Genomic DNA, 25,657 nt, shown 5'->3' with positions numbered 1-25,657 from the left:
CACATTAGAAGAGGACTAATTAAAAACAAGGACACAAGAGAAGTGAGGCAAGCTCATTGGATTCAGAACTTAGTAATCATTTCAGCAGCTACATTTCATTGTCGCCAAATCCTTTTTGTTGACAGGAACAGAGCATAAGAAAGCCTAATTTCCTTTTCATGGAAAAAATTATTGCCATCAAGTAACCATCATTTTGTTTAAAATGACAGCAGTACTATATTAAAGAGGATGGGAACTGAACTGTTACCCATTTTCAAGACAATACAAGTAAACAGAAGCCAAGGCTGTGCTCACTTATTTTGTTGTTTCTGATTACCATATGCCAACAAAAAAGTAACAAGGGAGGATAAACAGGGGTGGAAGGTATGAATAATTGACATTGATCTCATGACCAAATAAAAATAAGTTTAGATCTAGCCAAAGTCAAAATTGCTTGATAATTCAATTTTGAGGTATTGTCCAGCATTATAACCTACTGGTTTAGGTGCCTTCATAAGAGCACATGCAAACAGATTAGAAAAGAATGATCAATGGCTAATGTAGGTCACAGATTAGGGAGGTGGCGAATGAGAGCCAAATATTTAAATGTTTGTCCTTAGATTAAGAAATAGTGCCCTTATGATCAAGATCTTTCAATATTTTTCAGCAAAGAGTGAAGCCGTCCTAACAGGTGCTATCATAGGAGAGGCAGAAATAAGGAATGAACTTTTGACCTTGTTATTTTTGTTAGTAGAACAAAAGTTAGTTTTGGCTGTAACTTTTTATTTTAAAGGATGCATGAAACACTTGTGAAGTATTAGAATATGGAAATCTAATTAGCAGCATGTAAGCAACTAAAACTTGGAAGGCCAGGTTTAACAGCATCTACTGCAGAGCAGCAACCAAAATCTATGTAGCACAGAATATAGCAAAGACAACTGAACTATCAATTAAGAAATAAAATTATTTCCAGTAGTCACTCCAGAACAGTGACTATACAAGTGCACAGGAAGCTGAAGTAGTAGCAATGCCACAGTATGCTCTGTTTAGATGTCAAGTCTAACATGGAGACTTCAGATTGATTGCTCATTGTTAAAAATGGAAACTCAAATCCACAGTTTTGACACATATGAATTTTACAGAATTTCTTAAAACTTACTAGGTGAGAACAGATGTACCCTAATATCTTTCAGAACAGCATAATTTCTATCTTTAAAATCTCTAATCCACCTCCTTCTATAACATTCTTTTTTAATTAACCACTAATGCCTTCATTAGCATATTTTCCACAAATGGGTTTTGCTTGTTTTTCAGATTTACTGTATTCTAATACAAAAGCCTATATCTTCACACATAATGGTCCACTGTTGCTCAGATGTTGCAAGAACACTGAATGATTCACAAGTTTCATGCTTCCTGTTCTCTAAATGATCTAAGGAGGAGATCTGATATATCTAATCACCAAGGGTTCGACGTGTTGCTTTAGTTGCTCGAGATGCTCTAATATGTTCTTCTTTGTGATGATCCCCAAGACAATCCTGAAACAGATCATGTTATGCTAATAACTGTGTGTGAAATCAAACAAAAAAATTCCAATAATAATGGGGTGGGGTGGGGTTTGAAAACTGAAAACATGGACTGCAGAAATGCTAATAATGAAAAGGTTAACTGAGAAATGATTTAAAGGATAATACATCTTTGTTTGAGAGATGTAAAATCTACCCTTAAAATGTACAGGAAGCTTAAAACAAAGAGAGTACAATACAGAGAGATATTGAACATGCCTATCTAAATGTTCTAATATCACAACAACCTTTCCCACAGTTTCTGCTGGTATGAAAAATGAAATGCAAGAATAAATTTAAACTTGTATTCCTAGACATGCAAATGTTTAATTTTTTTTACAATAATCTTTTCCTCTTTTAACCTATCTCTGAATTCCAGTCATACTGGAAGTCCTTAGCAAGGCTATGTGAATGCTCCTCCATTCTATCCTGCCCAAATTCTATCTGAATTTTATATCTAGAAAATATTAGATCAAAATCTGTTCATTTAAGATTCTTTAAGCTTGTTTTTAAAACAAGGGTTGGAGAATTCACATTTTTAAAGGAAAGGTTATGGGGACTGGTTATAAACATCTTGAAATAACAGAACCAAGTGGCAGTGAAAACAGTGGGTAGACAAGGAGTTAATTGTATGAATCCTTTGTTTCTTCCTGATGTCTTACACTTCATAGACACTACTTATTTACAGTGGTGCCTCGCTTGACGAGGATAATTCGTTTCATTGAAATCACTGTTAAGCGAAATCCTCATCAAGTGAAATGAAAAAGCCCATTGAAATGCATTGAAAACCGGTTCATTGTGTTCCAATGGGCTAAATATCTCAGTGTCCAGCGAAGATCCTCCATAGGGGCGGCCATTTTCGGTGTCTATAAAGCGAGCAATCCATCCTAAATCACAGCGGGGAGCCATTTTGCACAGCGGGCGGCCATTTTAGAGCCGCCGATCAGCTGTTTTAAAATAGTCGTCTAGTGAAAATTCGTTCCCGAAGCAGGGAACCGATCGTTAAGCAATTTTTCCCTATTAAAACATCATTTTGCGATTGCAAAAGTGATCGCAAAAACTTCATCGTCAAGCGGTTTCGTCGTTTAACGAGGTAATCGTTAAGCGAGGCACCACTGTAAGCCCAAGCCTTCTGTACAAGCCATAAGAACTGGAAAACTTTAGAAAACTGAAAACTAAGATCTTCAGCAAGCCATACACTAGACCAGCTACTGAATCCTGAATGTGGAAGTGATTCTGTGAAACACAGAACATTAAAAGACACCCCCCATAAAAAGTTTACAAAATTATTTCACATTGCCTATAGCAGGAATAGCACTGCTAAAATGAAGAACCAAGAAACAGACTTTTTGTTCCTCCAAATATTAATTTTAAAGACAATGCTAGTTTGTGCCTCCAGAGGCCACAAAAATTAAGGGATATTTTGCTGAGCAGCATTTTAGAATATAGACTTTTCAGATCTGGGAGTGGGTTTAAAATATTTTACTCTCCTAGATGTTGTTATCTCACAGATGTCCTGGACAGGATGAACTAAATTAAATCCAATGTAAGTCCTATTAAAAGTCAACCTACTAAAATGAATCAGACTTGCTAGTCACAACTAATCCCGTTTATTTTAATGGTTTTAGGTTCATGTAGGTCTAGGTAAAGGTACCCCTTCACATTTTTAGTCCAGTCGTGTCCGACTCTAGGGGGCGGTGCTCATCCCCATCTCCAAGCCGTAGAACCAGCGCTTATCCAAAGACAGTTTCCGTTGTCACGTGGCCAGCATGACTAGAGAACGCCATTTTACCCACCGAGATGGTACCTATTTATCTACTCGCATTTACATGCTTTCAAACTGCTAGGTTGGCGAGGAGCTGGGACAAAGCGATGGGAGCTCACTCCGTCGTGTGGATTCGATCTTACGACTGCTGGTCTTCTGACCATGCAGCGCAGGTTTCTGTGGTTTAGCCCGCAGCGCCACCACTGAGCTATTCAGTTTTACATTGAATATAATCCAATATCTATCTTTTCGTTCTGCATAAAAATGTACAGTACTTGTATCATGCAGGCATATGCAGCAAATATACCAGTCTGTTTTATGATTCTGTCAATCTGTGGATTGGGTTTGCCCCCAAAACTGACAAGCAGAATGATAACTCGCTACTATTTAAAGTTATCAAATGGAAAGCAACAAGAAGTTGAAGTAAAAACAAACACACAAAAAGCTGCAAATTAGTAGACAAGCTGCAGATTAATAAGCAAGAAAAATGTTTTCTACAAGTCACTAAAAAATTTAAGAAATTCATAATAATTTTGAAACACCAGATTTAACGCTGCAGATATTAATATGTTCATCTACTATCACACATTTGTTACCCCAAGAATATTTTAAAGAAGACACCATACTAAACAACAATACCATACATGCATATAAACATAGCAGCTTAATGTGGGTTGAAGGCAGCTATGAAATTTTTTTCCATAATCACTATAAGAAGCACTAAATTTAAATAATTTAAGATCACACAGGGATGAGATGTCTAATACGTAATTCAAGTAAAAATATAATTTAGGATAAACTAGAAAAATTATTTTTATTCTTGGGCATATTTTGCTTGCAAAAGATTTCCAGTGCACCCCCCCTGCATTTTCAGATAGGGCAGGGGGAAAATTATTCCAGAGGCAAGAGTTTTCCCCAGTCCACGGAAACCAATCTGTCCCGTCCCCCGGTTCCTGTATACAGTCCATGACCTCCTTCAATGTCACGTTCCTCCTGAGTGGGTAATTTCCATGAGACGTTTTGCATGCAACAAAGCAGTTAACTGCCAAAAAATTATCAGCACCAGCTCAGGGACACAGCTTCTTCTCAAATCACATTGAGATGACACAAGTGTACAATGTAAAGCAGAGGCAGAGAAACATGAACTGTAATGATCTCAGAAGCAAGCTGGAGCAAATGTCATGGATTTGGAGGGGAAATGCAATACAGGGTTTCTGCTTTCACCGGAAGCCCCATGTTCCTTGTAAAATGCGGCTTTTCATTCATCCATTTGTTTCTATTTATGGGTACACTATCAGTTGAAGAAACAACCGGATAGCAAGAACAAAGCTCTTCAAAAAAAGAAGCAGAAAAGGACGACAAAAACAGCCACAAAACTAGCAGTAATGGCTTTTACGAAATTTGCAGCACAAAACGGTGCAGGCTATGATAAAAAAAAGCCTCTGGGGACATTTCTGGGACCCAGCAGCACTTTCAAACCATTCTTAACTCTAAAAGAAATCCCATGAAGATGTTCAGTACATCCAAGAAAAACACAGATGGCAAGGAACTAGCAGTATCAACAATCTAACCAGAGGCAGTTGTGTGTATTAATCCATGCTACACTAGACTTTTAGATTTGAGTAACATGATTTAAATAATGGAATTATACAAGGCAGTGTATTTTGTATAAAATGTTATCTTTCTTTGTATGAAATGTTATCTTAAGATGTGTTAAGTCTTAAGGATTCTGACATCTTAAGAAGACAGTGTGACATGGCCAGCATTTTCCCCCTTCCACATTATGAGGAAAACCAATGAGAAGGAGAACACCATTTTAAACTTGTGCAAAAAACAACCTAGGAGAAAGTGTTATTGTGGGAATTCCACAAAGGGAATTTTCACTTTGAAAAAAATCAGGGAATATTAAGGGGGAAATAAAATAAGACTTCCAGTCGACTCTTGACAATACTGTGTCCTCACATTTAACATTTTGAACAAGTATTACTAAGTGATTACTTTCCAACCACTACCCATCTCGTGGCGGAATTTCTGTCAACTATTCTTATGAGAAACCGTAATCCCCATCCCTCCCAACTTCAGTTCTAACCTTCCCCCTCTTTACTTCCCTGGTTACATTGTCTATTTTTCTTACTGTAATCAAATGCCAATAAAGGTTTATGTATGTGTACTGAACAAGTATTAGGGTGCTAGATTCCTGAAGGAGGAACTACAAAGAAACAGGAATAGAAGCAATCTCAAACCTTGTGAGAAAACATCATTTTCCAGTACTGGACTCACCCATTGTGTGTTACAAGGCACTGCCTCAGGCCCAGTTTGCGAAAAATATCCACCACTATCTCCATTGGTGTGTGATCCGTCACAGTAAAAGGGCTCATGTCAAGAATACTTCTAAGCTTCAATGGTCGAGGGCTTTCTGCTGGAAGTGATGGGGTATGCTGGGCAAAACAGACTCTTGAACTCCCAACAATGCCTTCTTGCTTCTTTCTAGCACTTTCTGTAATAAGCACAAGAAAAGGAAAAGAAGTAGATTCCTATGTCCTTTTTCTACATCATCATGTGCTATCAAGTCAATTCTGACTTATGGAGATCCCTTTCAGGGTTTTCTATACATAAGAGTACTCAGAAATGGTTTACCATTCCCCTTTTCTATAGTACCATGGGAGTGTACAGCTTGCCCAAGGCTACACAAGCTGGCTCTTCTCCCAGGAAGACACAGTGGGGAATCAAACTCCCAGCCAGGTATTAAACTCACTGAGGTATGCTGCCAGCTCTTACTTCATTCCTTACACTTAAAATAATGTATTTTATTTTTTAAAACAGATACCAACAGTTACTCAATTGTAGCACAAGGACTATACACAATACTACAGTGGACCCTTGACTTACAGACGGCTTGACTTACAGACGTTTTGAGTTACAGACTTCTCTGGCCGCAAAATTTAGGTTTGACTTGCAGACTGAGATTTGACTTACAGACCAGAAAAAAACCAAAATGGAACAAAAACGGCCTGTTATGGGATTAATCGGTTTTCAATGCACTGTAGGTCAATGGAGACTTGACTTACAGACTTTTTGACTTGAGAACCGCCTTCCAATACGGATTAAGTTCTCAAGTCAAGACCCCACATTTCAAAAATTAATTTTCTCTTCTAGACTATGTGACATTTCATAAATTCAATATTCCTTACATGTTAAATATGAATAAAGAAAATCAACCCTAGAAACACTCAAATTAAGTACACTGTAACATTAGACAATATAAAAAAAACAATAGATGGTGAAGTTGTTATTAACATATTGATCACCTGCCTTGCAACTAAAAATCAATGATTAAAAAACCCCCAAGCATTAAAAAATGCTAAAATTGGTACAAATATCTTAAAACATACCTAACAGAACATCAATCATAAAAGCAAAAGCAAGAAAACAAATTATTCAAGGCAACCCCAGAAGAAAGTGTAAGTCCACAATTTCAGTGTCACTGAATAGTTTCTGCCATATTATTATCTCATATTTCAGGGTTTGGGAGCAAATGATATGTCCTCCTAAAAACATTCATTTGGATAAGATTCACAGGACTGCAGTTAGTCCTTTCAAAACCAGTCCAATACAATTATATGTACTTCTAGGATTTGCCAAGTTCCCTGTAAGTGCTATCACTGTGTCACAACATCAACCGGATGTGACAGATGCTTTTTAGAGCAGGAAGAACCGAGAGAACATTTCTGCTTCAGAGAGCAATGGTGCTAGCCCTTTCTTCCAAGAACAGTGAAGAAATTGAACGCTCAAAGATAAAATAAAACCCATTTAAAAATGGCTGAAAGAGGCTCTTCAGCTCTTCAAATATCAGATTCCCACCTCCACATCTTACAGTCCTGTAATCCCTCGCAAGATTTCTGCTACGACTGCCCTTATGCTTATGCTTTTGAGGAAAAAGAATACAGGAAGAATAGTAAAAAAAGTTACCTATTGCAATGGTCAAATCTCTCCTCAGGGCAAATCCTACTAGCCTTTGAGACTCTTTTGACATTATAACAGGGAAACCATTATAGCTGGTTTCATTTATCAAATTTTCTATATCATCCACCGTCATATTATCTTGTGTTAGCACTGCCAAGGGTGCTTCGTTTCTTCGAGGTCTCATGACATCAGCTGCCAGTGTTGTGTGGGTAAATTCTTCCTTGGCATCTAAGAAAGGATATCCATTCAGACGAATGTGTGCTTCATAGATACCTTCTCGGCCAAAAGCATCTCCCACCCACTTGCTTGTCATCACTGCAGCCATGAGGGGCACAATGTATTCTAGCCCACCTGTTAACTCAAATACAATAACCACCAGAGATACAGTCATTCTTGTCACACCACCTGAAAGGGAAGAAAAAAGGAAGCTTATCAACATGACCTCGTGGAAGACCATATATGCACATTGTCCCCTAGCTATCATGATACAGACATCTAATAAGCCCATCACCGCAAGGCAGCAACGTGACACTGCTCATCAGAGATCTTTTGCCAAACAGTGGAATATAAATATTCTAAAAAAAATAAAACAGCAGACCCCATGACCCCATGAAAAACAGAGTGTATCGTTATATTAATGGAAGGAAAATGTTTGCTTTTTTTCTCTTTGAACAAATGTAGTTATTTAACAATCAGACTATAAAAGGGTCCTTTCAGATTGCAACCAACATGTTTCTGCAGCCATACTCTCACATGATTTCTACTTCTGTGTGGTGCAATTCAAAAGTGAACTGCACTAAGTTTAAGGTTGCTATTTAAACATGGGAGCAGGGACTTCTGCTTTTGGATTATCCTTATCGCCAACCCAGGCACCCAGGGTTCCCATTTACACTGCTGCTTTACCTTTGTCACAGCTCAGGTCTTTGCTTCACGAAGCCCTATTTATGTCTTTTTGGTGAAATACTCTGTTTCCCTGAAAATAAGCCCTAGTATGATTTTTCAGGATGCTCATAATATAAGCCCTACCATAAAAATAAGCCCTAGTTAAGTGAAACCCTGCCCTCCACCATTGTGCAGCAACCAGAAGAAGATGACATGACTGTATTTGAAAAAATGTTGATTGCTGTACATGAAAAAAATAAAACACCCCCTGAAAATAAGCCCTACTGCATATTTTTGGAGCAAAAATTAATATGAGACCCTGTCTTATTTTCGGGGAAACACGATACAGCTTTGATAACTTTGATAATACTACACAATCCATTTGTCATAGCACTGACCAGCAATAAACTGGCTATTTTTCCAGATATTTTTTTCATGGGCAAATGGAACAGCTGTTGTATTTGTTCTGTTTTGTCTCCTTAAAAACTTACTCATTTAAACCAAGCAAAAGCATGAAGTGTTGTGGCATTTTTAGACTAGTATATTTATTTCAATATCAGCTTTTGTACATTACAATAAATTTGCTCAGACACATGATATACTTAATACTTTTGATCAATCATACCAATTCCTTGCATTTGCTATATTATGACTTAGTTACCTAAGCATGCAGCAGCACCAACCATAGCATAAAGGCCTGGTGTTATACAGTCTGCTCCAACTTCACACCACTCCTTGAAGATAAACCAGTCTTGATGATAATAAGCAAGCTGCTCCACAGCAATTCCTACAATTCTCCCAGCTATTGCTCCAATCGCCATACTCGGTATGAACAAGCCTGAAGGAACCTAAAGAAAAAGACAGAGATGACTGTGACATTGTACATGAAACTTTCAAATATGTCTGCAGAATGGCTGGAGATACACGGAAGAATCTAGTACCCAAGACTTTGAATTGTACCATCACTTCTCCAACAAGAACTTAACTGAACAAGTGTGAAAGACCTCCTTATCGCTAACTAATGCTTCAGTAATGGTGGGAAGCATCACTGCTTCACAATGGAGGCATAAGAAAGCCGAGTAGAGTTACGATAGGGAGACAGCATGTGGACAAAAATTTCTGAAAAGCAGAAACTAACATATTTGGTAGGCAGAGAACCACTAGAGTGGTGAAAAAGGCTTTATGCTTCTGGAGGCAATCAAAATTGTTCTACTCTGTATGGACGTTTGTTTTTAAAACTACTTTATTAAAAACTGGTGTTTTAAAAAGGGGTTTAATCCATTTTGAGAGGACACATTTTACTCCTCCGGCAGTAAAATGAACAAAAAAGCAATCAACAAATACTTTTGCTGAATAAGCACATTGATCAGCTTGGGAAATTTGAAGAATATTATTAGTAAAGAGCAGCTCTTTTATATTTTCAAACTTTCTCTACCCCATCCAGAAGCAGTCAGTCACTGCTCCCACTGTCTCTCACCCCCTCACTCCCCCACCTGTAACTGCACTGTAACAGGGTGTGGCGGACAGCCCACACGTCACTCCTGTCAGTCATTTTAGAGCCCTAGTACAAAAGCCTATGACAGGACAGGAGGGGCGGAGTCAAAGGAACTGGGAGTGCCAGAGAGCCAGTTATAGTGTGACAGATAGTTAGGAAAAAGATGGTGAAGTGTTTAGATAGAGAAAAGACTGTGAAGTGTTTAGACAAGATATTGGACAGTTGGTTAGTCAGAGAATATTAAAGAGGAATTAGAAGTACATAGACAGTCTGAATATATTGAGACCTTGATTAAAGTAAATGAATACAAGCAAGCTTATAAGTAATCAAATCCACGTTTAATGAGTGAATGATAATAGAACATCCATGATTTTCCTTCTGTGATTCACTTATTTATCCTTAAATAAACCTTGTTTTGTTTGGCAGCAAGAGTGTGAGACTCTTAATTGATACAGTGAGGATAATATCCTCTGGTGGCAGCGAAAAAAAGTGAAAAGAACAAGTCGTGCCCTAAGGTGAACTTAGGGGTCACTGGGGGTACGCAACACAGGGCTAGACACATTATTGCTACATCTTACCCTTCCCCTTCCCAAAAGTTGCATCTGAAATATTTCTAAAGTCGTATCTGCCATCACAATGCATTTAATCATATTCCTAGAAGCCAACATCTGCAGTCAAAACAGATTTCACTCAAGATGAAATAACTAGGGTGGTCAGGTGAAAAAGGGACTAAGACTCCAGCACCAATTTGTAGGTAAAAGAATTTCAGGTGTATCTTACATGCAAACTGCATCTTAAGACATTCCCTGAGCTACACAGTATTAAAAGATACTGGAGCTTTGTTACTGTTTTCACCCAGTCACTCAAAAATAAGGAAAGATCCAAATAAGAGTTAGCTTCCAACAGGATATTGTTGTTTGCTTCTAGAGAATGTGGCCTCCTTTACAAAACCTCCTTAAGGTACTGAATATACAGCTTTCAAAAACTCTTACTAAACATTTTACGAATGCACAAGAAAGGTGCATAGTTTAATCTGATCTCCTAAGCCAATCCTTGCTGCACTTTTACATTTCAAAACAGCATGGATTTTATTTTGTGCAAATAGAACTTCACAGCCGGCATGCTTTGTTACACAAAATAATCCTTGATTTAACTCTCCATTTTCAAATCTTTGTGAACTTGGCATGTTCAGATTCCTGACAGAAAACTGAGATATACCATATAATATCCATAATGAATTAAACTCTGTCTCATTCACTGAAAGCCATATGCCACATATTATGAAAAACCTGCCTATCAAATACAGTAACATTAGCCTGAAAGCCAAAGACAATTTGTTTGAGAAGACTAGTATAAATTCAAACATTTCCTGATGCTGTATTTGCATAGTTTTCCCCTTACATTCGATACAAGCTTCCCTAACCTGGCACAACCCGAGTTGTCTTGGAGTACAATTCCCGCTATCCACAGACACCAGACTGCTGGGCTTGACAGGAGTTATAATAAACATATCTAGAGGACATCAGGATCTACTCCTTACCTGTGTAAAATGAGTGTAATTCCATGTGTTCAATGAGACTCTCTGTGTAATCCTATCCATACTGTACTTCCATATGCACTCACTCTCTCTCTCTTTCTCAATCTCTGTGTGTGTGTGTGTGTGTGTGTGTGTGTGTGTGTGTGTGTGTGTGTGTGAGAGAGAGAGAGAGAGAGAGAGAGAGAGAGAGAGAGACAGAGAGATATGAAAGGAAAATAGAACGAACCAAGGAAAGGTTAATAACTACAAAATCTTTTTTTTTTGTATCTTACCTTGATACCAAAAGTGAAGACAGTCATTATAATCTTAAATATAAGGGCTAAACACAGTTGCCACATAGCTGAGTACACTCCAGTGCCTGCTGGACGGTCGGGAATATCATCAACTATTTTGCTGATATTCATGTCATTTCTGTAATCACAAAGGGAAGAAGATTCCAAGGGGCCGCAGTCTGTGAAGAGTTCTTTGATAAGTTCACTGGTGTTGACTCTGGTGTATGGATTTGGAAAAGCAATGACAGCGGTTATTGCTGCTACAATAATGACCTCCAGAACAGGATACTTCCCAAATTTTGTTGATTTGCGTCGGCGGCACCAAGCAATGTTTGCACGGATGAAAAATGCTCCCCATAGCCCACCAAACACGCCCAGAAGAATGAATGGTAATAGTTCAAACAGATACCATGGAGTATGGTATTCAACATAGAAAAGAACTAGACGACTGTTGCCAAAAGGATTGATTGATCTCAAAACAAATGCAGCCACCAAGGCAGCAAAGAATGATCTCCACAAAGTTTTCAAAGGAAAATAATAACTGACCTATACAGGAGACAAAAAGAAAATAATCGGTTTAATCCGGAAATTTGTTCTCATTCCAGCATATATCAGAAACATAAGCATTTATATTGTCAAAATCTGTAGTTGAACACCGGTGTATAGGGATGGGATTCTTGGAATACAAGGACTCCCAGTCCTACAATTTAGCAGGAACCCCTCAGGCCAAATTATGGGACTGGGGACCCTCAAACCAGCAGGAAGTAGAAAAGCCCTTCTCCTCCATGCTGGGAAATGGGTTTCATCAGAAGCTGCCCCCCCATACACTTTTGTGAGTCCTAGAGAATCCTCGTGACTCCCACAGTGCAGTGTGTCTGTCAAATACTTTTCCAATAGTTTGATGCCGCAGTATGGGAATGTCATAGAGATGAGGTGACTGCCCTGCCTCCTGCCAGTTTGAGGGCCTCCAGTTCTGTAATTCTGTCTGGGGGTTCTTGCTGAATTATGGGACTGGGAGGCCTTGAATTCCAAAATACCCATCCTTATTAATTTACATCTTACGTATAGGTTGCAATGTCTTAGAAATCACTTTAAATATGAAGAGAAAAGTTATTTACATTTTTTGTGTGTGCTAGCAAAATGTTTTAAGCAATTCTCTACCAGTTTTCAAAATAAAGCCTGTCACACATACATTTTGAATCTAGCTTGGAGAAGTTTTGCAATAGTTTCATGGTATGCGAAGAAGCTGATGCACTGATCCAAGCACAAACTTATATTGTCCCTATTTTTAAGAGCTCAGTGGTGTCACAGTAAATATCGACTGAATTGCACAACAGATGTGTAACATCACATATTTGCCTCATCATAAACCAGATTCAGCCTGGATCTTCTCGACCCATGAACTACCTCACTAATTTTGATCATGTGAATTAGTCTTCAGTCTTCATTTTCTATTAATCTATTTAAAATTAATTTAAATAATTAATTTAAATTATATAGCAGTGAAAAACCAGTGCAGTGCAGTGGTTAAATTAGAGTGGTGAAACAAAATTCAGGAGACTGGAATTCAAATCTCTCCTAAGCCAAGAAAATCACTGGTGATCTTGGGCTAATCACATGATCTCAGCCTGACCTAACTCACTGAGGTGTGAGGATAAAGTGGAGAGGAGAGCCATGTATGCAACTCTGGGCTCAGTGGAAGCAAGGTGGGATATAAATATAAATGCAACAAATGCCTCTGGCACATAGAATTCATTTCTTGGCGATTAAACTCAGAGTGGCGTAAATATACCAGATGGGCGGGATATAAATCAAATACCATATTTTTCACACCATAAGACACACTTTTTTCCCACAAAACGGGGGGGGTGGAAAGTCTGTGCGTCTTATGGAAAGGTCCGTCTTATGGAGCGAAAAATGCGGTAAATAAACAAACAAACAAACAAACAAGAAAGCTTTCATACAAATCAGAGCTATGTTTCCTTCCTTTTATCAGTGTACCCCAAATTAATGAGAATGGTACGTTCAGACAGGCCATTTAGAAATATTTTTATTAGCTAGTAAGGAAATGTCAGCTTATTTGCAAGGATTTTACTCTAAACTCTGACACCCTTTTGTGAACAAATACCCCTATAGCAAATACACACGGAGTGAAATTATGCTAAACTTAGAACTGCTCAGGACAAGAGACATGAACAGTGCCCATGTTAAGATTACAGTAAAATGAAAAGTATTTTATCAGCCCTGCTTAATACTTACTTCTTCTAAGCTGAAAAGGACTCCTCCAATAGGGGCACCAAAGGCTACTGATACTCCAGCTGCTGAAGCAGCTGATAATACCTGTAGAAAAGATCACTTAGCTTTAGATTTTTTGAAATTTAAAAGAAAACAACTCATTAATAAATCATGGCATATACGAACCCCAAAGCAGCAGAACTGAGTAGCCAGCAAAACTTTATATGAATAGAAAGTCTTAAAGATGTAGAAGGCAGATACAGTGCTCTTGCTATCATACAGCAGAGAAAAGGGCTAGGGCTCTTGGTTCATAATGGCTAATATGTTAGAAACAGGTGAGGAGAACAAAGTTCTAGGCAAGGTATTGAACAATTTTAAAATGCAGGTACTTCCAATGTTAACACTTTTTACTGATCTTCCACGGCAAAAGTGGGGAATCTCTTTCAGTCCAAGAGCTGTATGCAGTGACAGAATTCTTGAGAACTGCATTCCAGCAGTAGGTGGGGACAGACATAAATGTCTAGGACCAAAAATACCAGCATATCTTAGTATAAAGCTCTTATCAACAACAGCTAAGCTACAGGAGAGGCGTTTCAACTTTTTGGAGGCAGAAAACCATTCAAAAGCTGGAGGACTCCAGCTTTTGGGGTGATTAGGGGAGGAGAGTGTGTCTCTCTGAGAAAGGTCTCATTCAGTCCAGGGCCTGAGATACTCTATCCCTATGTTATGGTTTTGCTGTCTTGCACTATTAAAAAAAAAAGACAACCAAAGAAGGCTTTGTTGTCCTTACACAATACAAATGCAGATGATACCTTTTTTATCAGACCACTAAAAAACCCCAAACAATCAGTGAACTTTTGTGGTTTAAAGCTACATCCTTAGGCTATGCACCGATGTCTTGTGGATAGAGTAGAAAAATTATAAATTAGTCTCAAAATTTAATGGCAGGTGGTTGTGTAGGCTTGCTTCTTAGTTAGCTTCTAACTTACCTCCTGCATTTGTATTACTCTATGAAGATAACTGAATTAAGAATTATTTTCTAAATGGCATGAAAACAACTGACCTTGAATGGAATATAGTAATATGAACATGATTCTTCCATCTCTTTTGTCAAACTAAACAATTAGGAATAATTTATAATTTTGAGAAGGACACACCTCCCTTTTTTTGGCTTCATTTGTGCTATACTTCGGAAAGAGGTAGGAAAAGATATTTCCACAGCAGCAGGCGACATGTACAAGAGGACCTTCTTTTCCTAAACTTAACCCTGAGGCTACAGCCAAGACTAAAGTGACTGTTTTTATCATCAAGGTCCACTTGCCCAAGTATCCTCTAATTATGAAGCCACTCAGAATAGTTTTGATCTAGAAGAGAAAACAAACAGACACTTTAAACATAGTATAGACTTTTCATAGGAACTCTAAAATCTTTTAAAAATTTTCTTAAAACTTAAATTAATTTTCTTCAAATTTACATTAAGTGAATTACAGCTATGAGAATACACAAGGATCAACTGGTTTAATTGATTTTTCTTTTCTTTTTGGTTTTCCTAAAGATGACAGACTGCCTTCCAACAGCTATTTAATAACAGTCCTATATCCAGCTCTAGATTATTTCTCATTCTCAATCTCATCCTCATCATCATGCTATTTCAACCTGTCCTATGATGATTAAGGTAATAATTTAGGTTGTTTTTATGTAATATATATATACTATATAACCTAATATAAATCTTATTAGTCATAGGTGAAACCTAAGATGCCCACCACATACACTTTGAAAGTTATAGCTGATAGGTAAAAGTAAAGGTCCCCCTTGACATTTAGTCCAGTCATGTCTGACTCTAGGGGGCAGTGCTCATCCCGGTTTCCAAGCCGCGGAGCCAGCGTTATGTCCGTAGACAATCTTCCATGGTCATGTGGCCAGCGCAGCTAGACACAGAACACTGTTACCTTCTCACCATGGTGGTACCTATTTATCTACAGTGGTGCCTCGCTTAACAAGGACAATCTGTTCCAGGAAAATCGCTGTTAAGCAAAAACATAGTAAAGCGAAATTAAACCCCCATTGAAACGCATTGAAACCCGTTCAATGCGTTTCAATTGGGTAAAAACTCACCATCCAGCGAAGATCCTCCATAAGGCAGCTATTTTCGCTGCCTATATAGCGAGGAATCCGTCCCTAAGCACAGCAGGGAGCCATTTTAAGCACCCGGCGGCCATTCTGAAAACCTGACAATCAGCTGTTTTTGATCGTCGTAAAGTGAAAATCGGTTCCCGAAGCAGGGAACCGATCATCACTAAGCAAAATTCCCCCATTTAGACCATCATTTTGTAATTGCAATTGCGATCGCAAAAAGATAGTCATAAAGCGGATTCGTCGTAATGAGGGGCAATCATTAAGCGAGGCACCACTGTACTTGCATTTTTACATGCTTTCAAACTGCTAGGTTGGCAGGAGCTGAGACAAGCATTGGGAGCTCACTCTGTTGCGTGGATTCAATCTTAAGACTGCTGGTCTCCCAACCTTGCAACACAGAGGCTTCTGCGGTTTAACCCGCAGTGCCACCACGTCCCTTGTGGTGATACATTTGCAATAATAGTATTTAACTTTACCAGAGTAAGATAAAAGAACCTCACAATGCTTTTGCCTGACAGAGAAAGAAACCCCTATTCTAATCTGTAAACATTTACACATAATCAACATGATTAAGCACTTTAATACAACTAGGTTAAAAGTTTATCACCTTAAATTTCACATTCTGAACTGGAGTCCTCAAAAGAATCCTGGATTCTTTCATCAAGTTCCACAGTTTTAATTTGTATGTTACTGGTAACAAAATAACAGCATATAATAGAGCAAATCCTACCTCGGGAATCCCAGAGCCACAAGCATAAGGTGCAAACACCTTCACCAGAGACACTGCGAGGAAAGCAAAGCTCAAGGCCCAGAAAATGTACATTATGTAATTCATTATGTAGGAACCTGGGCCCTAGAAGGAAACAAACACAATTGTTAAGACATTTGAGATAGCAACCATGCGCATATTTCACTGGCAGCAGATTAAATAAGCCTTATCTTTCTCAAAGAACAAGTCTTAGTTTTTTCAAACAACCACAGAATGGTACTGCAATAGGAAACCCCAAAGGCTCAGTCCAACTTTTTTTCTGTGAAGCAGAAGTCAGATGGGGTGAGCACTGCCCCATGTAACTTTTATTTCTTTTTAAATTCCTCTCCTTCATTCAAAAAGCCTTCATGACTAACCAAGAGATCACTAGAGTAACTTCTTTCTCATTTACATATCAGCACTATAGTCATAGAATGCCAACAACTGGAGGACACGTTGCTTCCCTAGATGCAAAACTGCAACTAAGGATGAGATGAAAGAGCAAGAAAGGATCACATCTGATAGTACTGGAAAGGGTTGCTTTGCCAGGAGTAATCTCTCTTAAAACAACCTTTCCATCTGTTGGGGAGTCACTCTAGCCTAGCCTCAAAAAGGTCCTGCTTGGGTACTTGTCAAGGTCAGGCTGGAGCACTACTGCCCATACGTCATGGGATCGCTGGGAAACAGACTGAACTGCACATGGCCACAAGTGTTCCAAAATGCAAGCTATATGCCTGCGTAACCACACCCTGAGAGTCAAATACTAAAAGGGTGGCTACTAGCTATGAACAGGCAGCAGGGGACAAGACCCTACACAGCTTCACCTTTCTGCAAAGAAAAGGCAGGGTTTTCTCTAGTGGAGAGGACCACTGCTGACCACTTGATAACCTGCTTAGAAGGTATCAAAGAACTGTCCAGTCTGTAAAAAGTCCAGTCTACCAAAGGCTACATCTGTTTCTGGAGAACCATACACAGGTCAGATGCCGGAGGTGGAGCTTTTCTCTCTTCTCCTGTTTCCTGTCTGTGCCGACACAGGGACCGCCTGTTTCTCAATGCACAAACAGGAATCCAAGTAACATGGCAGTGTAAACGAACACTGATCTCCTCCTCCATTATCAAATTATTAAATAAAAAGCACCAGTGTGATGTCATGGCCGAGAGGGGACACAGTCTGTTGGGGACAGGGGACGTATCATCCCCATCTTATACACAATGAGAAACTGGCTTCCATTTCATAGCTATACTTACTTCTGCTTGACCTATTATTAATTCTGCCCATGTTTTCCAAAGTGGACACTTGTCTCGCTCTTCAAATGTTGTCTCATCTGATGCCCAGCAACACTGTTCATGGTTAAACCACAGAGCACTGAGACAAATACCTTCCTTTAAATCAGTCATCCAGTCTGCAGCAATATCGATCAGCCCAGCCAATGCACCTATTGTAGAAAGACAGGTGATTCAGCCTTTCAACAACCATACTTAAAATCAAATCATGCAGAATATAACAAACATAAGGTATTCAAAATACAAGACGGGACAAGATTGCTTCTCCTCAAAACTGCCGCTGTTATCAAGATCCATGGACTTGCCGCTCAAACAAAGTAGTATTCATGCCATTAATGAGTAAAGAAAACAGCTAAGAATAATTGATCAGCAGACTATTCTTGACCAGGAACATAGACTGAACAATTCAGGCCTTTCCTCTGCATTATGCTTTCTGCACACCCTGAAGCAGTGATTCTCAGCCTTCAGTCCTCCAGGTGTTCTGCATTTTAACTCGCCACAAGTGCAAGTCATGATTGCCAAAGGTAAGGATTCTAGGAGCTGAGCTCTCAATCAACTGGAGCAGTGGTTCCCAACGTTCAGTAACCCAGGTATTTTTGGATTGCAATTCCCAGAAGCCTTCGGCACCAGCTGTGCTGCCCAGGGTTTCTGGGAGCTGCAGTCTAAGAACACTTTGGCTACCTAAGGTTGTGAATCACTGATTTAGAAGACCATGGATCGAAAACTACTATCTTAGAGTACAATACAATGCAGAAGAGCACAAGACATGTTATGAATTTACACAAGGCCCAGCCAGATTGAAAGCAATCACATCACTTTTTTTAGCAAAGGAGAAAGTGACAGGAAGCACTGTGCATCCTGAAGTGCTCTCTCAATTTGTACCTCTCCTTAAAGCCATACCACCACTACCACCATCAAAAGACAAGCAAAGAAACCTCCTTGCTCAAGGGATTCAAAGTGGTTTCCCCCCTTTTAAACAAATAATTACTTCTGTCAAGGCTGACAGGGCTAACTATTTTGTTTAGAGTGCAAGTACATGCAGATACATACAGCAGTCCAGCAGCATACCATATGGAGCTGTAGATTTGGGCCAGAACCTCTAAAATTTGGGCCAGAATTTGAAAATTTTAAGAACTTAGATTAAGCCAAAGCAAATGGACAGACTTCTCTACAAAGTCTGATTTTGCAATACTGGGTGAATTTTTAGACATCAGATTTTTATGAGATTCTATTTTCTACTTTGTGGTAGTTTCGGCTTTTCCATTAAAGCAAAGCAAAAATCCAAGTGTTTGTGTGGAAGTCAATGTGTATATTAAAACATGTGCTTTATTCCCCTTTTTGCACACACAAAACCTGTGTGCACATACATCTGCACAGACGTATATTTGCATCCAAATTGTCCCTTGCACTTGTAAAAGTGGTTTCCATTTACAGATGGGTTCTGTATGTCTGGGATTCCACTCCAACCTGCTGGAGCACTCTGTGATGGAACACATGTTGTTTCCTGACCCTCAGTAGCAGTTCTTTAAAAGGCACAAGAAGTAGGAGAGAACTCTACAGCATAAGGAGTGTTCTTTCTCAGTCCCACCACCTCCACAGGTCCGTTTGGTGGGGTTAAGAGAGAGAGCCTTCTCTGCAGCTGCTCCCAAACTCTAGAACTCTCTCCCATGGGAAGCCAAGCTGGCCCCACCTTTTCTGTCCTTCCGCAAGCAGACAATTCCCAGAAACCTTCACCACCACCACAACTGCCCGAGGTTTCTTCACCAGAATAGAAAGGTGTCTAAGAGGGGTCTCAAAATAGGATGATTAGTAATTTTGTGTTGCTTTTAAATTTGTTTTAGTAATGCTTTTATCAAACACTTTTAACATAATATTTAGTATTTAATGCTTTTTTACTATTTGAACAACTTCCTGTTTTTATCTTTCTAATGTTGTCTTTTTTCAAGATGTAAGTAACCTTGGGTCCCTTTTTAGGATAAAGGTGTGGTAAAATATTTTAAATACATAAAAATAAATAAACCCCATTATTTGGATCCAAACTGCAATTAACAAAGCCATATAAACTTATACTGAAATAAATCAGTTTGCCTTTAAAGTGGCAAAACTCCTTCTGTTTTATTTTTGTTACACATGCTCATACAGGCTAACATGGCTACCTCAATGAAAGATATTTACACTTTGATCTGACTTCACACAGGGCTTTAGAGTATATGCATATTTGGATGTTTAAGTTATTCTATACAATCTTGTTCTTGCATTACTTACATTTTAACAAATGCTAATTAAGTCCATAAAATCAAAATATAAATGCAATAAGTATAAGCTTTTAGGAGATAAAATGTAAAGGATATTTTAAAGATGTAACAGTCTCTAGGGTGTTGGATATTGGTCATATTTCTTTTTCTTAAATTAGGGATGAAGTCAATGCTTCCAAAATAATTCAAAACCACAAAAACTGGTCAGCTGCTCGATGAAATCCAAGAAGAAAAATGATGTCATTTCTAAAACAGTATCACCTCTCTCTCTCATACATGAATTTTCCAAGATGTTTTGTTAGATGGAGAATGTTGGCTGAATAGAATATACTCTGAAGAGCATAATTCTAAAACAGTTAATATATTCTTTACTCATTCTAGTTTCCAAAAATAAATCAGGACTTTATAACCAGTTTGACTTGTACTGCAGCTAGAAGAAAAATACATTCTTAATTGCATGTACTGTATTGTTTTTAAGTTACTTGGCAAGAAAACAAAAGAATGGCAAACAATGAAAACACTCCATGTTCTATAACATTCTAAACTTTGATGTTACATCCATGAAATCAATTACAACTGCACAGAAATCATAAAAAGAATACTGGCCAGAACCTTATACCAATTATACTCTGGCATAAGTCAAACAGCATCAAACACAAGTCAAATCTTAGCAGCAAATGACCGCTAGTTAAGGGAGTCTGTCCTTGCATCTTTCACTGCATGCCAAATCACGTGGGCAGTGTGCAACAAAAAATATAAGCCCCTTTAACTAATAGTAATTCTTTATTGAGATTTACACCATTTAATTTACACTTCATATGTACATAGTTGAATTTTGGGTTATCATATACAGACAAAACGTGCTTATCTAGATGAAATTATCTAAATGAACCATATTAACAGTATGAATTTACAGAAGGAAATGCTGACCATACCCCATGAACTGTGAATTGCAAATGCTACAGTGACCAGAGTAGGGATGTAAAGAATACTTGTTAAAATCCAAGTTTTCAGCATTTTATATTATATTATCACAACTCAATGAGACACTTTGAGGCAGAATTTCCAAGCCCAGTGAGATTCCTTGCCTCCGGGCTATTAGCATTACTGCATTATTTGCACCAAAAAAAAAGCTGTCTTGTTCACTTGCTGAGAGGCCCACATGAATGCATTCTCTTGCAGGTTGGGAAGAATAATTTGGTGTTTTCTCAAGTGAAGCTTTACCTCAGTCAGCCAGAATTTAAAGCTGGAATCCTATATGTACTTATCTAGGGATAAGCCCCAGTGACATCAGTAGGACTTGCATCCAAGCAGAAAATGTAAAACATGTACTTTAAATATTACTTATTTCACCAAGTCCTCAAAAATTAAGAGAACCCTTCATAGTTGTCCCCACCTGATGCCAATCCAGTTAGTGTTACGACTAACCATCCTGACCATGCATCATACAAACTCTTTGTCATCTCCCAGGCAGACTCTTTCTTCTTGCTATTGATCTGAAAAACAAAATATTATTCTATTATAAATTTTCACTCGATAATATATCACCTATACATTTAACTGTCTCTTCCTCCTCCTGAACTAAAACTTCTGAATCTTGGAGAACAGGACACTATAATTTACTGCTTTCTTACTCAAACAACAAACCCATCTTCTAGTCACCTATGGAAAATCATTAGGTGCTGGATAAGTCAACACCTTGTCCTACTACTGGACTTCCTCCCAGTTCCCCTAGCAGAGGATGATGCCAATACTACCTTTCCTGTTATTTCTCACTTTAATACACTTTGATTCAGGTAGGCCCAGCAGCTGCAACTTCTCACACTCAGAATACACACATGGATACATAGCAAACTGTAAGTGGTGCCCTCATGCCTACTCCCAGGGAAGCTATCTGTATGTTAAATTCAATTTAGATGGAGGCATTCAAGAGAAATTTAGGCAACCACCTGGAAGATACACTTTGATTTGTATTTCTGCATTGAACAGGGGGTTGGACTCGATGGCCTTACAGGCCCCTTCCAACTTCATGATTCTATTGCTTTATTTTCAACAATAATTATATTAGCTTAGTATTGCTTTTATCTAACATTTTAATATAGTGTTTATTTAATTGTTTCCTGTTATTTCACACATTTTGGTTCAGTTAGGCCCAGCAGCTCCTTTCTAACTGACTAATGCCACCTCACAAGCCCCATAGGTGATTACAGATATTCATTACCTGCTCGTTATCTATAGCCTGGGATTAATTTAGCCTCCAATCATTGTCACTGTTTATGGAACAATCCTTCCTAGGAAGGAAACTGGCTGCCAGATGGGGGGTATATAAATCAAATAAATACTAATAATATGAATGCTAATACTAATACTAATACCAATACTACTAATACCAACAACAACAACAACAACAACAACAACAACAACAACAACAACAACAACAACAACAACAACAACAACAACAACAACAACAAGAAGAAGACTCAAAATTTACTGAACAGCAGCAACATGCCACAGACATGACCTTTCTGGACACTGGAGAGAATCTTGTTAGTTATATCTGCTAATATTAACTCAATTGGCTTAAACCTCAGCAAGAAATTACTGTGAGTTAGAGTCAGTGTAGAGATTTGTTGTTATGTGTTGAGGTGCACAGTCTGGCATGCAATAGCAGATATCTACCCTGACATTTTAGGGATGTGTAGGCACTGAGGGTTAAACCACCGAAGCCTCTGTGCTGCAAGGTCGTAAGACAAGCAGTCGTAAGATCAAATCCACGTGATGGAGTGAGTTACCGTCGCTTGTTCCAGCTCCTGCCAACCTAGCAGTTCGAAAGCATGCAAATGCAAGTAGATAAATAGGTACCACCACGGTGGGGAGGTATCAGCGTTCCGTGTCCAGTCACGCTGGCCATGTGACCATGGAAACTGTCTTTGATCCATTTTACCATGGTAAAATTAGAATCAAGATACAAAAAAGATAGGACGGTGGGTTTCTTTGAGGGTAAAGTCCAAGTGGATAGACTGTGGATATATACGGATGAAAGAATAATTTAAAAAAATGTACACATACTTATTAGAATATGATTTAGAGGAGGAGAGGGTGAAAGAGACAATGGTAAAATGGGCAAAAATTTTTGGATACAGTGTGGATCTCGATGACAGGACTAAGATGTGGAAAGAAAGTTATAAGATGCTTAAACCGGTAAATCTCAGAGAAAATATCGTTAAAATATTCTACAGATGGCATTACACACCTGTAAGATTAGCAAAAATATCAGAGGGTAACAGCAATATATGTTGGAAGTGTAAAAAGAATGTAGGAACTTACTATCATATGTGGTTGACATGCGAAAAGGTCAAAAATTATTGGACACAGGTATGGGACTTAGCAAAAGAAATCACCCAGCAGAAATTAGATATAAAACCTGAAATGGCATTATCGACTGTCATATCAGAAATCAATGATAATAAATGGTCTTATGTATATACTCACAGCAGCTAGATTACTCTGGGCCCAAAAATGGAAAACCGAAGAGGTTCCGATGATAGAAGAGTTGTTAAAGAAGTTTTGGGATATAGCAGAACTGGACACTCTATCAGAAGTACTACGGGAACAGCCAAGAGACTACGTAAAACAAAGCTGGGAACTAATATATTCTTGGGCCCAGAAGAAGACAGGAGCGTAAGGCAAAGTTTATGATGCATGTATATTTACTCAGTATACACTGAAAATGAAATTGGGGGAGCAGAGGGGTTAACGAGGCTGGAGTCTCTGACTCCAAAGGGGGAAGGGGTTAGTTTAACTTGAGGGGTTAGTTTTTGGGTTTTTTTTCCTTTTTTCCCCTTTCTTTTTCTCATCTCTTATCTGTCTTGCTTTTTTTTCTGTGTAAAATAAAATTAAAAAGAACAAAGAAACTGTCTTTGGACAAACGCTGGCTCTACGGCTTGGAAGCGGGGATGAGCACCGCCACCTAGAGTCGGACATGACTGGACTAAATGTCAAGGGGGGCCTTTACCTTTACCCTGACATTTTAACTTGCAGCAGTTTGCTCTTAAGAATGAAAGTGACTGAGTTGCACAGAATTTGTAATAGGATTCCAGACACTAAACCTTTTTCCTTTTCATCATCAGCTACTAACTTGCAACTATATTAAAATAATCATCAACAAGCAGTATTGTAAAGTGGCATCAAATACCCGTCTGTGTCTCTCTCTGTCTTTGCATTTCTCTCGCACCCAGTCGATAGTGTGGAAGTCATCGTAAGTTCCAACACCAGGAATGGGTTCATCCAAGAGGTCCAGCAAGTGTGTCGTGCTGTTAATACTTCCTCCATTTGTCATTGTATAATGAGTTCCAGCTGTGGAAACAGAAGGAAAAATAATTGAGGTGTATAGCAAAAAAAAGTAACTTTATGTATCACAGAAGAGAAACAGAAACTATGGTCAAAATTCGGTTGGATGTTTACATACATACAAGAGGAGTCATGGAAGGTGCTGTGGCTAACAGAAGTGGTACCAAGTGTGTGTTCAGCACACAAGCCTGCACACAACCAACACCTTGTCAATTGACCATAGCAACGTCTACAATTCCTCTATAAATATCTAATAGGGTTCTGACCCACCATATGTTCAACTCAACACAAATCAGTGAATATTTATTTACTCATTTATTCATTTAGCCTGCTTTTCTCCTTAAAAAAGCATCCAAGGTAGTTTACATCACTTAAAGACAATATTTAAAGCTAAAAATGGAACGTATACAAATATTTAAAAGGATCAAACAAACACTACATTAAAGATGGTAAACAAAGCAAAAGCAAAAAAATACATTAGAAACCAGTAAGGCCCAACATTCCATTTAAAACCCTACCCAGGCAGGCAGTCATTAAGGGAAAGTTTGCCTAAAGAAAAAGAGGCTCGTAAAGGAGGATACAGTCCTTAAGATAGCTTGGCTTTTATAGGCTAGAACCAGCATTTGAATTGTACCCAGAAACAGAATGGCAGTTAGTGGAGCTGCTGTAACTGGGGTTTATATGATTCCCGTGACCAGTCCCAGTTAGCAATCTAGCTACCACATTTTGGACCTGCTGAAGTTTCCTGACACTGATGCAGAACAAGTTACAGTAATCCAGATGGAATGTAACTAAGGCATATATCACCGTGACCAGATCAGACCTCTCCAGTAATGGGTTCAGCTGACAACTAATTGTGCAGAGGCACTGTTGGCTGCCTCCAAAATTTGACTTGAATTTTCTTCACAGTGAAACTCCCCCCTTCCCCATTATTAAGCATAAGTAAGTTTACTGTTGCAACCAGTGCTCATAAGAAATTAAGACTTGGGCATAAAATTTAACACATGGAATACTGAAATCTTATAATTGATATACATGCAAAATACCTGATAGTCGTTACAACTCTAGCTGAAAAAGCTAAATACAATTTAGCCAAATATCTAGTATAGCAGAAATAATTATCTTGTTTTAAAATAAAGCAAAGTTGATAACTAACTCTCTACAAATCCATCCATTAACAAGTGGTCA

The 25,657-nt window shown here is 38.5% G+C and overlaps 1 protein-coding gene across 8 annotated transcripts in view; it reads right to left on the bottom strand.

Annotated features, from left to right (window-relative positions):
• Window positions 1-25,657, bottom strand: part of CLCN3 (chloride voltage-gated channel 3) — a 64,572-nt gene that overhangs the window by 3,363 nt on the left and 35,552 nt on the right. For 4 of the 8 annotated variants that reach the window (XM_020805488.3, XM_020805487.3, XM_020805489.3 and 1 more), the window contains 11 exons: window positions 24,315-24,475; window positions 21,516-21,615; window positions 17,829-18,016; window positions 16,563-16,685; window positions 14,851-15,057; window positions 13,718-13,798; window positions 11,459-12,004; window positions 8,816-9,002; window positions 7,279-7,677; window positions 5,590-5,806; window positions 1,442-1,517 (listed from right to left, as the gene is read on the bottom strand). In XM_020805488.3, coding sequence (XP_020661147.1) covers window positions 1,442-1,517; window positions 5,590-5,806; window positions 7,279-7,677; window positions 8,816-9,002; window positions 11,459-12,004; window positions 13,718-13,798; window positions 14,851-15,057; window positions 16,563-16,685; window positions 17,829-18,016; window positions 21,516-21,615; window positions 24,315-24,475 — 2,285 coding nt within the window. The remainder of the gene's footprint in view (window positions 1-1,441; window positions 1,518-5,589; window positions 5,807-7,278; window positions 7,678-8,815; window positions 9,003-11,458; window positions 12,005-13,717; window positions 13,799-14,850; window positions 15,058-16,562; window positions 16,686-17,828; window positions 18,017-21,515; window positions 21,616-24,314; window positions 24,476-25,657) is intronic. The other 4 variants (XM_078393867.1, XM_020805490.3, XM_020805491.3 and 1 more) reach the window with 1 other exon arrangement.

The sequence above is a fragment of the Pogona vitticeps genome, chromosome 5 (genome assembly GCF_051106095.1).
Source record: "Pogona vitticeps strain Pit_001003342236 chromosome 5, PviZW2.1, whole genome shotgun sequence".
Classification (NCBI taxonomy): domain Eukaryota; kingdom Metazoa; phylum Chordata; class Lepidosauria; order Squamata; family Agamidae; genus Pogona; species Pogona vitticeps.
The sequence above is the reverse complement of the archived record's forward strand: the minus strand, read 5'-3'. Positions and strand labels throughout refer to the sequence as shown.